At 47.5% G+C, this 15,880-nt stretch overlaps 1 protein-coding gene across 1 annotated transcript; it reads right to left on the minus strand.

The window, feature by feature from the left end:
- Positions 1-9,154: 9,154 nt before the first annotated feature.
- Positions 9,155-15,390, minus strand: neff1 (neuronal intermediate filament family member 1). The gene is made up of 4 exons (XM_026322509.2): positions 14,392-15,390; positions 12,497-12,814; positions 12,005-12,129; positions 9,155-11,211 (listed from the first exon to the last, which is right to left on the minus strand). The coding sequence occupies exons 1-4, from the start codon at positions 15,133-15,135 to the stop codon at positions 10,848-10,850; spliced, it is 1,551 nt and encodes a 516-aa protein (XP_026178294.1). The 5' UTR covers positions 15,136-15,390; the 3' UTR covers positions 9,155-10,847.
- Between the last annotated feature and the right edge of the window lie 490 nt (positions 15,391-15,880).

Here is a 15,880-nt window from a genome sequence, read left to right on the forward strand (position 1 = left end):
GATCAGTAGGGTGATGCAGAAAACTTCATACATCACTCAGAAAACAATCTACAACATCTGAGATTAATCTTCATGTAATTAATAATAAAATTACAATTCACCATTGTTGCTCTTCTGTACTCTTCTGAGTTGTATGTTTTTTTCATGCTTTTTCCAGAATATGTTCCTTGAATTGATGTCACTTACTTCATCTGTGCATGCCAGGTACATTTTTGTTTTTTTCTCCTATTAAATGCTGTGATGTGTGATTTTTTTTTAAACTCACCTTTTATGTCTGTGGCAGCTGTGGCTCAGGATGTAGAGCAGATTGGCCACTGATCAAAGGGTCAGTGGTTGGGCCTAGTGACCGGTCTGTTGGTGTGCGAATATGTGAATGATCATGTGTGTGTGTCTGCCAAATGGCCATGGCAGAGCTAGCACTGGTATGGGTGACAATGGGAAATCATGTAAAGCTCTTCGTGTGTGCTTGAGTGTAGAGAAGTCCCCTGTATAAGACCATTTATATGTTGTCTTCTGGATTTCATGCTTTGTGTACAGCACTTTGAGCTATCCAAATAAAACTGTTACTTTCTCCCAGCTGACCCCATGTAATTTCAACATTTTTCATTAAATTCTTTACTTGCACATTAACAATGTGGTGATGTTTTATTTGACACACTGCTTTTTCTTGTCCTGCCCCTGTTATTTGAAGGACTCCACTGATGCTTTATTGGACTGTTTAAACTCTTCTGTATTTATTATCTATTTAATAACTGGTTTTGCTGTAATTAAGCCAAGCTTATACAAATAACCTTTAAATATGTCAATCAGTTGCTGTTTTTAAGCAACAGACCACATGTATCATTTGTTTAGTTTCATTTTTCGATGCCTGTCCCCAGCTGATATTGAAATAATTATCATTGTTAGGACTTTGTAATTATTCACTATCCAGCCTTAAGTTTTTTTTAAAAAAAAACATCTACAGCTTTTTAAAATAAATGATCAATTCTTTTCAACAAAGATGAATGTAAGTGAAGGGAAACATTAGCATGGCAACAAGAACACCCTCACACACATACCCACCCACCTCCAGATTATGACTGCAGTGGTTTTGACTCTGTTCTGTGGGGGACACTTCATCCTTGCTGCAGTGTGATGTCTTGGACGTTGCTGTTGCACACAGGATATGTAGTACCATGCTACTGTGTACAGATTAGTCATGCTGTAAGTTTTCCTTCCTGTGGTGCACAGTCAGCCGGCTGTTTCCGCTCACCCAGGCTCTGTGGGCGTGAGGCAGCCAAAATTTTGGCTAGGACTCCTCAGCTCCTCCAGAATTGCAGGGTTCCAGGACATCTGCAATGCAGAAGTCTATATATAGCAATAGAGTTACAGAGAGAGAGGGAGAGTGAGAGAGACACGGAGAAACAGAGGGATGATGGCAGACGGAGAGGGGAAGGACAAGTCAGAGAGAAACGTTATAAATATAAATAAAAAGAGTGATCACTGAACTGAAAACCACCTGAACTAAGGATTACAGGTAGTTCTATGATAAATGTTGAGTTCTACCACATACCTTTTAATAAAATAATTCTTAGTTTAAACAAACTGAAAATTATCATTATATATTATATTTCACATGTATATGTCTCAGAAAGCTCCAGAACTACTGCAAGTCACCGCTCAAGATGTCAGCACGTGAAGTGACAAGGTCACTGAGTGTGTTTGCCAGTATCCCTGAGTTTAACTCATTTAAAAGAGGAAATGTAACTACAGACTCCTGGACCCCAGCAACAGGAACAGAGTCGTGTGCATGTTAAAGGCTCAGGGTGAGTATTTACTGCTTTTTCTGAAAGGGACTCAGGAGGAGGGTAGAAGAGGAGGCGAGCAGTTCAATAATGTATGCAGCTCCACAACACCAGAATCTGCTGACAGCAGAACTCAGTGTGCACGCAACAGCACGGCCAAAATAAAGAATGACTCCATAGTCTGGTAACAGGAGGCCACAGGCCTACAAATCTGTGGGGGACTTATCATACTCTTAGATTTTCAATAAACCTGCCCTTTGACATACTGTTTGTGTGGCTTTCCACCACAGAGCCCTAGCTCACCTTGTGTCACTGAGGAGAGTTAGAGCATCAGTCATACTGAGAGCAGCATGCAGAGATAGGAGGGCGTGAGTAGTAGCAAGCACTTAAAATAACACATCTTTTTAAAATAGACTTAGAGTATCCTAACAACAGGCTGAACAGTGGTGCAGTGCTGTCTTGTCTGATTTAATAAGAGACAATTTATTTTTATAACATCATAATTAATGCCATAGGTGCTGAGAGCAAAGCACAATTTAAATTTCATTCAAAAATCATTTAATTTAGTTTAAAAAAACATAATGAGAAATAACTAACAAGTGGCTGAGTGGGCCGGCTGTGGCTCGGGAGGTACAGCAGGTAGGCCATGCTGGTGGCTTCACTGGTCCACAGTTACCTTGTGCTATACCTCCAGGTGCTCAACCTTCCTGTCTATGAGACCTGGAACAGAAACACTGGGCTGCCTGGTATGTGTAAGACAAGCTGAACAATGAAAACACGCAGATTGTTCTAATCCTTATTCTTTTTTCTAATGCAATCTCATAACGATCTCTCTCAAATATTATCTTGCATCTTATTGATTATCCCGAGAACACCCGATGAACAGCTGTTTAAGTTGCTGTATCACATTTCATTTTCTTTTCCTGAAACTCACCCTTGCTCACTTACATCCAATACTTTAGTTCAACATTTTTGTCCCTTCTACTGTCCCCCTGCTTTTCTGACACTTTTATTGACCGTCTGTTAGTGCTGATAATGTGTTTGCCACTGTGCTGATTCCCTCCCCCACACACACATAGGACTTCATTCTGTGAGCAGGGAAACAAACAGTCTCAGGGTGTAATTAAGTTCTTGCTGGTGACAGCAGTGCTGGTGGGCCAGCGTTTGCAACTGTCATCAATCTCAGCTGGGCCAATCTTTCACCTCTGGATGCAGGCAGACAGAGGCTGAGATAGAGCCGATAGTAACACCCAACAGACATTAGCTTCACCCATTAATGAAAAGCTCTGTCTGGACTGTTGCTGCCTGAAGACTAATGAGGCACACTGACTGTTGCAGAGTTACATTGGTGGCTACTAATAATTGATTACAGTCAGTACGAATGCAAACAATAATAATAGATAATGGCTAAATCCCATTTCCAGTAGCTGATCCAGTTCCATGGTCCTGCTGACATCTTATTGCAATGACTAAGAGAAAAAAGTGTTTTAAGAAACTGTGATTTGAATAATGCCTGCTTTTTAAAATCTAAAAACCATGAAACAGACTTGCAGCAAACTAACAAAATATAACCTCATATCAATTATAAGGAATCATGAAAACATAACTTCAAATGAATGAGATGTTGAAAACCACAAAGAAGAATCCCTTAAAATGTTATTGAGTTACAGTTTTTGTATTACAGCATTGCTGTAAAAACCACAATTGGAGTCACATTAATATACTCTCACCAGGCCATAGACTGCTGGGGATTTTCCCTCTCCTCTCCTCTCCTCTCCTCTCCTCTCCTCTCCTCTCCTCTCCTCTCCTCTCCTCTCCTCCCCTCTCCTCTCCTCTCCTCTCCTCTCCTCTCCTCTCCTCTCCTCCCCCCTCACATGTATATGCCACCAGTGAATGTCACTAACTCGCTCTCTCTCTCTCTCTGTACCTTCTGCAGGTGTCCCTGGTCCTGCAGCTGTATATTGCTGATGTGCAGTTACTGGCTCCACCAACCTGCAGTGTCTATTTGTTGTCTGTTGTTGCTGGTCGAGGCAGATGGCCGCCCAAACTTTTCTTGCAACAACAGCATCCTCAAATCTCATCTGTGCAGTTTTAAGACAAGAAAATAAACAGGCTACATTTTCTGAATGAGAGGTAAGTCCCATCCCTCTCTCAAGCTGGCAGGTCAAAGTCCGGCCTGACTGAACTCTGGGTCAAATGGTCAATTCATGACAAGAAGCAAATGAGTGGTTAATTCCACAAAAGAATAGGACGCAAACTCTGGTCTGACTGTGTCATGACCTCTTGTAGTAACTTGGACCAGCTCCCAGTGCCTAACAGCCCCATGCCAATTAGAGTTGATGCATTTACAGTGGATGGGGCAGTAATCTGTCTTGATGCACTGAACACATTAAAATGCAGCTGGTGTGTGTTAGCTTCAGCTAAAAACATTATTGTCAGTTCAAGTGTGTGTTAGTAGGGGAAATGTCGTTGGTGGTGTAAACAATGAAAGCCATTAACTTGTCCTTTGAAAATAAGTAATGGAAGCAGCTGACATGCACACACTAAATGAAATAAGCTGAGATTTTGTTTCAAATGAATGTGTTGAGAGCAGTTGCGTTCAGGGAAAAGGTAATCACTAAAATTGGTTTCAGTGTCACTTGAACGTTAAGCAATGGGACAACAAATATCAGCTGGTTGCAGCTAGTTGAAATGAAAATGCAGTAAAAAATGAGAAGGAAGTTTTTGAACTGTGGTTGAGTTGAACAATAAGATGATGCATCTGTTGAAGTAAATGAGCTGAAACCAGTTTGGACTGAAGGGGAAATGTTGAAAGTAGCTGAAATGACATTTTGAAGCTCAAGTGTTCAAAACAGTTAAAGTAAATGATTACAGATGCCCTAAACGAAAAAAGTGGTAATGACCATTTTACAATTGACTTGTCTTTCACCCAAGTGCATGCTGGGATCTATGATTGAATATGTGTTTGAGTAGGTGGCTTCAGAAATGAAGTTGCAGTTGCAGGTATGAATGTACATTAATGCAGAGGGTGTCATGTCATGGATAATTATGTGTTTTAGAGCCAATTTCCCCAGACACTGGGTGAGAGGTGGGGCACACACTGGATTTATTTCATCACCAATTAAGCTAACCTGCATGTGTTTGGACTGTGGGAGGAAGCTGGAGAAAACCCACACATACACAGAGAGAACATGCAAACACAGAAAGTTCAAACCCTCTCGCTGTGTGTTACGGTTCTGCCAGGCTTTTCCCCTGGCAATCATCACAAGCAGTCTCACCTGTCCCCTAGTCACACACCTGCACCTCGTCTGCACTCCCCCTTCTGTATATATGGACTTCCCTAACTCCTACTCTCTGTCTGATCCCCGTGGCACTCCCTTGGACACACCGTTCCTGGTTCCTCGTTTCACTTGTATGTTGTGAGTACGGCAATAAATACCTTATAAACATGTTGCTTGTTCCTGTTTCCCTTGGTGTCTGTCACAGAAGATCAGACCCACACCGAACTCTCAGAAGGAGTAACCCCGGACGCTTTTCCCAGCCCGATTCTCCCCGGTCCTTCCCTCACTCTCTTTCACCTCGATTACCACCGCCAGTTATCCCAGCCGAGTCAACGGAGCAAGACCGACTCCTCTCCTGCCTGTTCCTGCTCCTTTCGGGGGGTGTTCGGGAAGCCCGGAGTTATCAGGAGGTCTACGAACAGTGCCTGCACCTGGCTAAGAATGTAGCCGACTCAGCCTACCGGCTCTCGAGAACGGTGATGGGACGGGCATACAGCCACCTGGCCAAGGTGTTGGCTGTGACCGAGAAGTGCTGTGTACAGAATGCCCCTGTTGAGGAGGTTTGGAAGGTGTGTGAGTCCCTCACCTTATTCCAGTGGTCAGTGTCTCGATCCTCTGCCTTCCCAGTACCTTCTCGCCGGTCACCGCCTCCAGCGCCGACTCCCGAGCTGCCGACCCCCGAGGGCCCCGAGGCGCCACAGCGTCAGTCGTCATCTTCGTCTCCAATTCTGCTGCCACTGCTGCCAGTCCCAATCCCTCAGCGTCGCACCCTAGACATATGCGCCGAGGCTCCTTGCCGGCCTATTCCGGCGCCTCGGCGTCGTTTACGAGGCTTCCCTACCGTGCGAGGAGCCCCTTCAGTCTCTCCGCCACCGGCGCCCTCAGCCCCTCAGTTTCCAGTCACCCCGAAGAGACCGCCGCCTCTACTACCTGGGCTGCCGGTCCCGCCTCTGTTCCCAGAGCTTCCGGACTCGCCTCTGTTCCCAGAGATGCCGGGTCAGTTTCTGTTCCCCGAGCAGTCCTTCCTGGATTCGGTCCTTCCCAATACTCTTCCGGACCCTATCATGCCCGTATTGTTCCCGGTGCCTCCTCGGCTGTAAGAGGGGAGTCCCCTGGGCCCCTAGAAGCTTCCATGTCTCCAGCGCCTCCCGCGGCTTCAGCATCTACCGTGTCTCCGGTGTCTCCCGGGCCTCCAGCGTCCCCAGAGTGGCCTCCAGCGTCCCCAGAGTGGCCTCCAGCGTCCCCAGAGTGGCCTCCAGCGTCCCCAGAGTGGCCTCCAGCGTCCCCAGAGTGGCCTCCAGCGTCCCCAGAGTGGCCTCCAGCGTCCCCAGAGTGGCCTCCAGCGTCCCCAGAGTGGCCTCCAGCGTCCCCAGAGTGGCCTCCAGCGTCCCCAGAGTGGCCTCCAGCGTCCCCAGAGTGGCCTCCAGCGTCCCCAGTCCTTTCTGAGACACCTCTGCCGCAGCTGCATCTTCCGCGGTCCCCAGAACCGCCGTCGCCGCAGCTGCAACTGCCTCAGCAGCAGAAGCGGTCCGAGCCCGAGTTTCTTCAGTCGCCAGAGCCTCCAGTGTTACCAGAGCTATCTCCAGCATTCCCCGAGCCTCTAGAGTTGCCGCTTCCACAGCTGCCACCGCGGTTGCCGCGTGCCTCGGAACCACCCTCCCCGGAGCCACCGCCTCCACAGCTGCCACCGCCGTTGCCGCGGTCCCCGGAACCTCCGCAGCTGCTGCCACCACTGCCGCGGTCTCCGGAACCACCGCCTCCATGGCTGCTACCTATCCATTGTCTCCATTCTCCTCTGGCCCCAGTTCCCAGTCTCCATTCTCCTCTGGCCCCAGTTCCCAGTCTTCAGTCTCCTCAGTTCCCAGGCTTCAGTCTCCTCCGTCCCCAGTACACTGTTTCCAGTCTCCAGTCTCCTCCGTCCCCTGTTACCAGTATCCCGTCTCCTCTTTTCCCAGTTCCCGGTCTCCAGTCTCCTCTGTCCCCCGTTCCCGGTCTCCAGTCTCCTCCGTCCCCAGTTCCCAGGTTCCAGTCTCCAGTCTCCTCCGTCCCCAGTTACCAGTATCCAGTCTCCTCTGTCCCCAGTTCCCAGGTCCCGGTCTCCAGTTCCCTCAGTCCCCAGTTCCCAGTCTCCATTCTCCTCTGTCCCCAGTTCCCAGTCTCCATTCTCCTCTGTCCCCAGTTCCCAGTCTCCATTCTCCTCTGTCCCCAGTTCCCAGTCTCCATTCTCCTCTGTCCCCAGTTCCCAGTCTCCATTCTCCTCTGTCCCCAGTTCCCAGTCTCCATTCTCCTCTGTCCCCAGTTCCCAGTCCCTTCTCTTCCCAGTTCAGTCACCTCTGTCCCCAGTTCCCAGTCTCCATTCTCCTCTGTCCCCAGTTCCCAGTCTCCATTCTCCTCTGTCCCCAGTTCCCAGTCTCCATTCTCCTCTGTCCCCAGTTCCCAGTCTCCATTCTCCTCTGTCCCCAGTTCCCAGTCTCCATTCTCCTCTGTCCCCAGTTCCCAGTCTCCATTCTCCTCTGTCCCCAGTTCCCAGTCTCCATTCTCCTCTGTCCCCAGTTCCCAGTCTCCATTCTCCTCGGTTACCAGTCTTCAGTCTCCTCCGTCCCCAGTTCACTGTTTTCAATCTCCAGTCTCCACCGTCCCCTGTTACCAGTATCCCGTCTCCTCCGTCCCCGGTTCCCAGTCTCCAGTCTCCTCCGTCCCCGGTTCCCAGTCTCCAGTCTCCTCCGTCCCCGGTTCCCAGTCTCCAGTCTCCTCCGTCCCCGGTTCCCAGTCTCCAGTCTCCTCCGTCCCCGGCTCCCAGTCTCCAGTCTCCTCCGTCCCCGGCTCCCAGTCTCCAGTCTCCTCCGTCCCCCGGCTCCCCAGTCTCCAGTCTCCTCCGTCCCCGGCTCCCAGTCTCCAGTCTCCTCCGTCCCCGGCTCCCAGTCTCCAGTCTCCTCCGTCCCCGGCTCCCAGTCTCCAGTCTCCTCCGTCCCCGGCTCCCAGTCTCCAGTCTCCTCCGTCCCCGGCTCCCAGTCTCCAGTCTCCTCCGTCCCCGGCTCCCAGTCTCCAGTCTCCTCCGTCCCCGGCTCCCAGTCTCCAGTCTCCTCCGTCCCCGGCTCCCAGTCTCCAGTCTCCTCCGTCCCCGGCTCCCAGTCTCCAGTCTCCTCCGTCCCCGGCTCCCAGTCTCCAGTCTCCTCCGTCCCCGGCTCCCAGTCTCCAGTCTCCTCCGTCCCCGGCTCCCAGTCTCCAGTCTCCCCATTCCCCGGTTCCCAGTTTCCACTCTCCCCGGTTCCCAGTCCCCAGTTCCCAGGCTCCAGTCTCCTCTGTCCCCCGTTCCCTGTTCCCAATCTCCAGTCTCCGCTGTCTCCAGTCTCCGCTGTCTCCAGTCTCCGCTGTCTCCAGTCTCCCGCCTCCTCTGGCCCCGGTCTCCAGCCTCCTCTCTCCACGGTCCCCTGTCCTCAGGAGGGGGGTTCGGCCCCCAGGAGTTGGCCGTGGAGAGGGGGGTACTGTTACGGTTCTGCCAGGCTTTTCCCCTGGCAATCATCACAAGCAGTCTCACCTGTCCCCTAGTCACACACCTGCACCTCGTCTGCACTCCCCCTTCTGTATATATGGACTTCCCTAACTCCTACTCTCTGTCTGATCCCCGTGGCACTCCCTTGGACACACCGTTCCTGGTTCCTCGTTTCACTTGTATGTTGTGAGTACGGCAATAAATACCTTATAAACATGTTCCTTGTTCCTGTTTCCCTTGGTGTCTGTCACACTGTGAGGTGACAATAAATTGCCCATATTCCACCATGGAAAAAGCAACATTATTGTAATTCTGCACTTTCAGCACCCATTTCAACTGCATAACTTGTTACATAATTTAATGCAACACATTATAAATAAAATAAATGTTACTCTTACATGCTTTTATCCTTCATGTGTATTCATTTTATATAAATATAAAACTATCAATCTAAATGACATTTATATATAATTGTCTAGTGCCATCTAATAAATATGCTTATACTGTGTATTATTACACATCATCACCTCATATTATCTACATTAAAGCAGGTAAAGAATATTTCATGACATTAAAACTCAGAGATGTAATGGATGTTTGGTTAATAAATGTCTTTATTTGGCTTTGAGAAGAATATCAGTGCATGAGCAGCACATACAGTCACAGTTGTATAGCAGAACGGTCTGGAAAGTGTCAGAACTCTTCGGCCTCCTCCGCAACAAGTGAAATGCAGGTGAAAACATCTTATTTTAACTTTCAGTCATGGTTAAGGCATTTTTTTTTAATTAAACACAACAAGCAAAAATCTATTCCATCCAGCAAATATTCAAGCTCCAAGATTCAGGCCATGCATTCATGCCCGTTGGTTGACTCATTTGTCAAAAAAGAAAGGCAGAGAAGGGTGACATGATTGTAAGTGACACAAGCAGATCAGAGCAAAGTGAGAGAAAGGGTTATGGTGAAAATAGCCCTTATATGTGACTATGTACTATCTAACCATGACCCCAGTGGCATCTGGCCACCTGCCACTTGCAGTCTCAGCTGAGGGCTGTCAGTGTCACCGTCAGCTGCCTGACACTGACAGCCATGCTCATCTTCAACGTGTTCTCAGCTAAATGAAACAAAAACACCACATTTGCTTGACAAGAAAGAAAGAAATGTCGCTGTTCTCTAAAAATGCAGACAGGAAGGAAGTAGACTTCCAGATATTGAGCTATGACAACAGAGATGGCTGATCAATCTGTGACAAATGAATCAATCAAGGGGGGATAAATCATATTCCCAAAAAATGATATATAGCAGCAATATAACCTCATTAATTTTTCATTCGCAAAGATGCACTTTCTCATGGAGAAGCTGCAGCACTCCTCATTTACAGCTACTGGTAATACCACCCACCCATCCAAACACATTCATATACTGGTATACAGTTTTTCTGCACTACAAGTTGCCATTAGTCCGTGCTGTGACACTGCGGTGGCTAAAAGGAAATAAAAAAGGCCTTGAACATGTGGCGGTACATTTCATTTCATCGTGGTGAAATGAGATGAAGTACTAAGTGGACAGTGATGGAGAGGAGTGGAAGAAAAAAGGGCGTGAAAAGCATTCACCTGCTGTGTGAAACATTGACTCAGAATTATGGTTCAAATCGAGGCTTTTTACTCCTTTACACTTCCCTCCACGACAAGCCGACATTCAGGAATGAGCTGGTAAAGCTTCATTTTGTGAGAAAATCTTTACCTACAGTACTCCCCAACTTTTATATGTAAAAATCAAATAGCACCGTAAAAGTTGGACTGGCTGTTTCTCATGCTCCAGGATCTGTGCATTTATCTTAAAGTCTGTGTGCTGATAAAGTTGTTACTTTCAGGGTATTGATTGCTCCTGATGCGAGTATTGATCACTAATGGCACATTTATGATATGAAGAAAAAATCCTCCAGGTTTTCAAAGTTAGGAAACTTTGTGGCGTCATGCTAGCTTTCTTCATATTGCTTTCCACAATTTCAAATTAAATCAAATGTGCTTTGAACACAATGTTAAATTCATTTAAACATTGTGTTATGTAAAATCATGACTTCTGCAGAGTATGTAAATGATTTAAACTCTTGTGCCATTGTAATATATCTATTCCCTTCGAAAGCATTTTCTCCATCTATCATTAAAGTTTCTACTAATCACTTCTGAGTTACAGAGCAAAAAGAGACAGAAAAACACAGATGCTCTGGAGTGTGATTGGTGGGATGTGGAATGTGTTATTGATGGCGATGGAGATGATGACACAAGCAGTTTAGCGCTTGCTGCTCTTGCCATTGGGGCTCTCCTGCTTCTTATCCTTCTCCTCCTTCTCCTTTGGCTTCTCCTCCTCCTCTTCCTCTTCCTCTTCTTCTCCTTCACCCTCCTCCTGGTCATCTCCCTCCTCTCCCTCTTCTCCCTCCTCACCCTCCTCTCCTCCCTCTTCTCCTTCCTCCTCCTGCTCTTTCTCCTCTTCTTCTGCCTCCTCCTCCTCCTCCTCCTCAGGCTTGGCACTAAACTTCTTGTAGGCTCCAAGTGTGTAGGTGCGTGCTGACATGTATGAGAAGCCGGGGTAGCCCGACTGGACCATGGCTCCTCCAACAGAGCTGAGGCGACACTCTTCGCCTTCCAGCAGCTTCCTGCACACACAGAGACAGGGGATGGGAGATGACGTCACCTCTAGTCTGGTTTTGTTACTATTATTATCTACATTTATTTCTGCTCAGGCATCTAATGTCACTGGATTATCAGTGGCTGCACCTCTCATGTCTGTTTTGGTATGTTTGCCCAGAACATTATCCCTGTTGCTGAGTTAGATTATTGTAAGGCTTCACATTGAATCACTTCCCTTCATCTGTCTTGTTACAGTAGGAAGAGGATTGATTCCTCTTTGATTGATAAATAGGGAGAGCATTCAATCCACATTTCACAACCATTTAATTTTTCCAAACTTTTTGCCCATTTTGTCTTTACTGGACAATGTACATTGCACGAATTGTGAAAATATGAGATGTAGACTGAATCAAACCCAGAATCAAACTGGGAGACACAGCATGTACACGCTTTTTACAACTAGGCCACAGGTTTAATTTTATAAATGTGTCAAATACATGAAGCTAATTCATTTTAATTTTATCTTTAGACATTTAAGACAAATTCTAATGTTGCCTTGGTTTAAATAAATGTATTTTCTAGATGTTTGCAACTTAAGCTTGTAATTCAAGCTTTCAGCAACCAAAAAGAGGCTATCTATAAGCCACCGATATGTATTTTGCATTGCCTGCATCCTCTGATCTTCAAAAATGTGTGAGAAAAACAAAATGTAAACAGTAGTTCATATGAATAACATGGGCTGATGTCATGTAAAAATTGACATTTAAATTCAGGTGAGTTCAAACTAATTACTGCTGTATTGTTTGTAATATATCCAACCTGTAGGCAGCAATCTCAATGTCCAGCGCCATCTTGACATTCAGCAGGTCCTGGTACTCACGCAGGTGACGGGACATTTCTCCTTTAGTGCTGCGCAGGGCAGACTCCAGCTGCTGAATGGTGTCCTACACACACACACACACACACACAGACACATGCATGAAAAAACATCACTTATTTTGTCATGTGTATTGACTAAAAATATGTGCCAAGTGTGTTCATTATTATAAGAAAGTGAGTTATAAAAGCTACCCCTGTAATTATACATCAGTGCCCACTGTGCAAAGTGTGAACTTGAGAGTTCAGCTGCTAGGTTTGAAATCTCTGGTAGAATTCAAGAGTAACTCGTAGCCTACTCTGAGTCTTATGACATGTATATGGCCTGTAACAGCTTTTAGTATGTCTTTGTTTTGTCAGGTCTCCCTTGTAAACCAGGTTTCCCGCATCAGCTTAATAAACCTGAAAAAATACCAAAATCTCACTAATACATACCTGCATCTCTCCGATTTCATTGTTATGGCGATCCTCCATCTCGGCAATCTGCCTCTCCAGAGCCTCATTGTGGCCCCTGAGGGCCTCAATCTCCAGGGTGCGGGCCTGCACCTGCCTGCGGTACTCACTCAGCTCCTCCTTTGAGTGCTTGATGGCGTCCTGGTTGCGGGCTGCTGCCTCGGTCACGCTGGCAAACTTGGAGCGGTACCACTCCTCTGCCTGGACCTGGTTCCTGGCTGACAGGTTCTCATACTGAGCCCGGATGTCCTTCAAGGCAGCAGCCAGGTCTGGTTTGCTCATGTCCATCTCCACTGACACCTGGATGTAGGGAGGGTAAAAAAATGGAGAGTGTTTTTATGACTTCCTGTTAGTAGTATGTGTAGACTTATACCCTACATCTGTAAATAAAGTATTTCAACTTTACTAACCAATCTTTTCAAGGTATGCATATACTATATGGGTATATGAGTATACAGTATACTATATGGGTATATGGGTATACAGTATACTACAGTATACTATATGGGTATATGGGTATACTTTTTGCTCATTGCTTCACATTATTTAGATTTACAGTATTCAAGTTGATTTTACTATAAAGTATATTCATTTTTATTATGAAACAATGTCATTTGCCAACAAGAGCTATTAAAGTTTAAAATAAAGTCGTCAGTTTGGATATCTGGTACATGAGGGAAAACTGAATATATGAATAAACTGGTGTTTCCAGTGGGCAGTTGACTTGGCTGTGACTGTGCTGTGAACTGTGTTGACTGGAACACAGAAGCCCTTTGAAGCCACACCGACCTGCCTGCAGCTTGTGATGTCAATATAAAATGTATATAAAACAATGTCTGTGAACTATTTCTGTCAACTCAGAAATAAAATGAATAAACTCATAATCGCATCATAGAAAAACACTACGCTGTGTAAATAGTGTTGTTCTATGTGCTTCTGGTGACAGTATGTAGGACATGCATGTGAGCAGGTAGTTGATGAGCTGTCCAGTGAGGTGGCTGCAGGACTGATGAGCTGACTGCTGACTCAGGCTGTCAGCAGCTTACACGCCAATAATATTCCCCTCCATAGCAACCAGCATCCTCCTGCATGACTTCCTTAATACTCGGCAGACTGATTTCTGCTCAGGCTCCGTGTTTGTCTTCTGTTTAGTATATTATGGATGGTTTTCTTGCTAACACCGGGGCCAAGGTATAGGCTATTGAACTTTCTTTGTCAAATCGTGACAGCATAAAGTAAAGGCTGTGTCCTGCCAGCTGCCACTCGGCTCGACCACACCTCTGGATAAGGCGCTGTCGCTTTTCTCTCTGCACAGTCTAACCTCTAAGAATGAAAACATCAGACATCAGGGTCTACTGTCTCTGGGGCTGTACTGATTTTGTTGCATTCAGAGTTTTTATATCTGCAGCGGTAACTCTGTAACATGATGCTCACTTAATGTCCCCACAGAGATACCCTCTGAGATAAAGTCCAGCTCTAAAGTCTGCACTGGGGTCGGGACGCTGCAGGGGCGCTCGAGACCTGTTTATGGCAGGAGGGCGGGACGGCGCGCGGAGATGAAACGGAACTGCAGTGCCATCAATTATCCAGTGCGCAGAGGACGCAGCAGGTCCTAACGGGAGAAACGGCTCAGGACTGGGTTTAACACTGCCAGGTACAAGCTGCAGACCGTACAGAGGGCGTGCGTCTGGACTACATATTATTATTATTATTAATTATTGTATTAGAAAGTTAGTAACAAACACAAATGTTTTATCAGCTGATTCTGTGATAACAGCTGCTCGATGTGAGTCAGGTTTGATATGGCCTCTGTAAACTCATGAGTGTGGCGTCATTGTGAGCACCTGCGGGTCATCACAGCCCAGTGTGTAGCCTACCTGTGTGGCCTGCAGAGACGCCTGCAGCTCCTGCAGCTCCTCCTCATGAACCTTCCTGAGGAAGGCGATCTCGTCCAGAAGAGATTCCACTTTCTTCTCCAGCTCCAGGCGGGCCAGGGTGGCGTCGTCCACGTCCTTCCGGTAGCCCTTCAGGGTGTTCTCCGCTTCTTCGCGCAGCCTAGTCTCCTCCTCCAGCTTTTCCCTCACGCGCTCCAGGGTCTCGTTCATCTGAACGCAGTCCATGTGCATCTGGCTCTTCTCGTGGGTCAGCTCCTCCACGCGCGCCCTCAGCTCGCGGATCTCTTGCTCGTAGAGCTCGTGGAGGCGAGAGGGCTCGTTGTTGCGCTGCCGCAGCACCGTGACCTCTGCCTCCAGGACTTTATTCTGCTGCTCCAGGTTGTGCACTTTCTCAATGAAGGACACGAAGCGGTCGTTGAGGCCCTGCAGCTGCTCCTTCTCGTTGGTGCGGATGATCTTGAGCTCGTTGGTGACCGCGGTGGACTGGGTCAGGTCCATCACAGAGTCCGGCATGGACGAGAAGACGCGGCCGGGTGCCGCTGACCTGCGGTAAGTGGTGGAGGACATCACGGATGGGGAACCATAGGTGCGGTGGCTGCTGCGGTATCCCGCAGAGTGCAGGCGGGACGGGCTGCTGCTGCCCAGACCCACGCGGCCGGAGCGGGGGGCATCTCCGAAGATCTTCCGATAGGAGCTGCTGGTGTAAATTTCGCTGGCGTAGCTCATGTTTCCTTTACCTTGGTGATGTCCTGTCCCACTGCTCTGTACGGGAGAGTGTGTGTGTGGAGTTCAAGAGTGTGTGAGGGTGAGCGTGTGTGTGAGAGACAGAAAGTGAGATGCGAGTGATGTCTGGCCAGGACAGGTGCTTTTATAGCGAAGGCGCCGGCGCATCATTTGACGCAGGGACATGGGAAGATGAGGGGAAACCTGCAAGGTTTTGCAGAAAGCCTCCACCCTCTGGGGAGACACGAATTCACTCATGCAGCTCCTCGTTTCTGCCTTGTAGCTCAGGCATCAACACAACTCTAAATGAAGATCACTTTTTGTCTAGCCTGTCTGCCAAGAGCTTCACATTTTACTTTCATTTACTTATTAACTCGCGATTTCAGTCACAAGCAGATACCATCACATCTCAATAAAATCACACATGTAATCTCATCGTCCCAGTACATTTATTATCCCCCTGGACAGTGTCATGTTACCTGAGCCCACACTGACCACTTTCATTGCAGGTTTTCTTTGCTGTCCCAGCAGAATAGCAAATGAGATCGATGTAAAGAGAGCTGTGCGCCAGCGTGTGTTTTGGTGCTGCAGTCTGCATCCAGCAGCCCTCATCCCCCGACCTCCGCAATATCTGAATGCAGGATGAGACTCATTGTATTGGCCTGATTATTGCGCTCCCACCACCGCCTCAGATACTGTGCCTCAAGCTGGAAACATCAGTGATGTCGTGACATATTGTGAGTTGGCA

The sequence above is a fragment of the Mastacembelus armatus genome, chromosome 9 (genome assembly GCF_900324485.2).
Source record: "Mastacembelus armatus chromosome 9, fMasArm1.2, whole genome shotgun sequence".
Taxonomy (NCBI): Eukaryota; Metazoa; Chordata; class Actinopteri; order Synbranchiformes; family Mastacembelidae; genus Mastacembelus; species Mastacembelus armatus.

Bases quoted from the DNA above. Each gene is read 5' to 3' on its own strand.
- neff1 (XM_026322509.2), bottom strand. From the start codon at position 15,135: ATGAGCTACGCCAGCGAAATTTACACCAGCAGCTCCTATCGGAAGATC. The intron at 12,130-12,496 runs GTATGTATTAGT...GTGTGTGTGTAG, and splicing joins ATGAAATCGGAGAGATGCAG to GACACCATTCAGCAGCTGGA. The intron at 11,212-12,004 runs GTTGGATATATT...CTGTGTGTGCAG, and splicing joins ATTGAGATTGCTGCCTACAG to GAAGCTGCTGGAAGGCGAAG.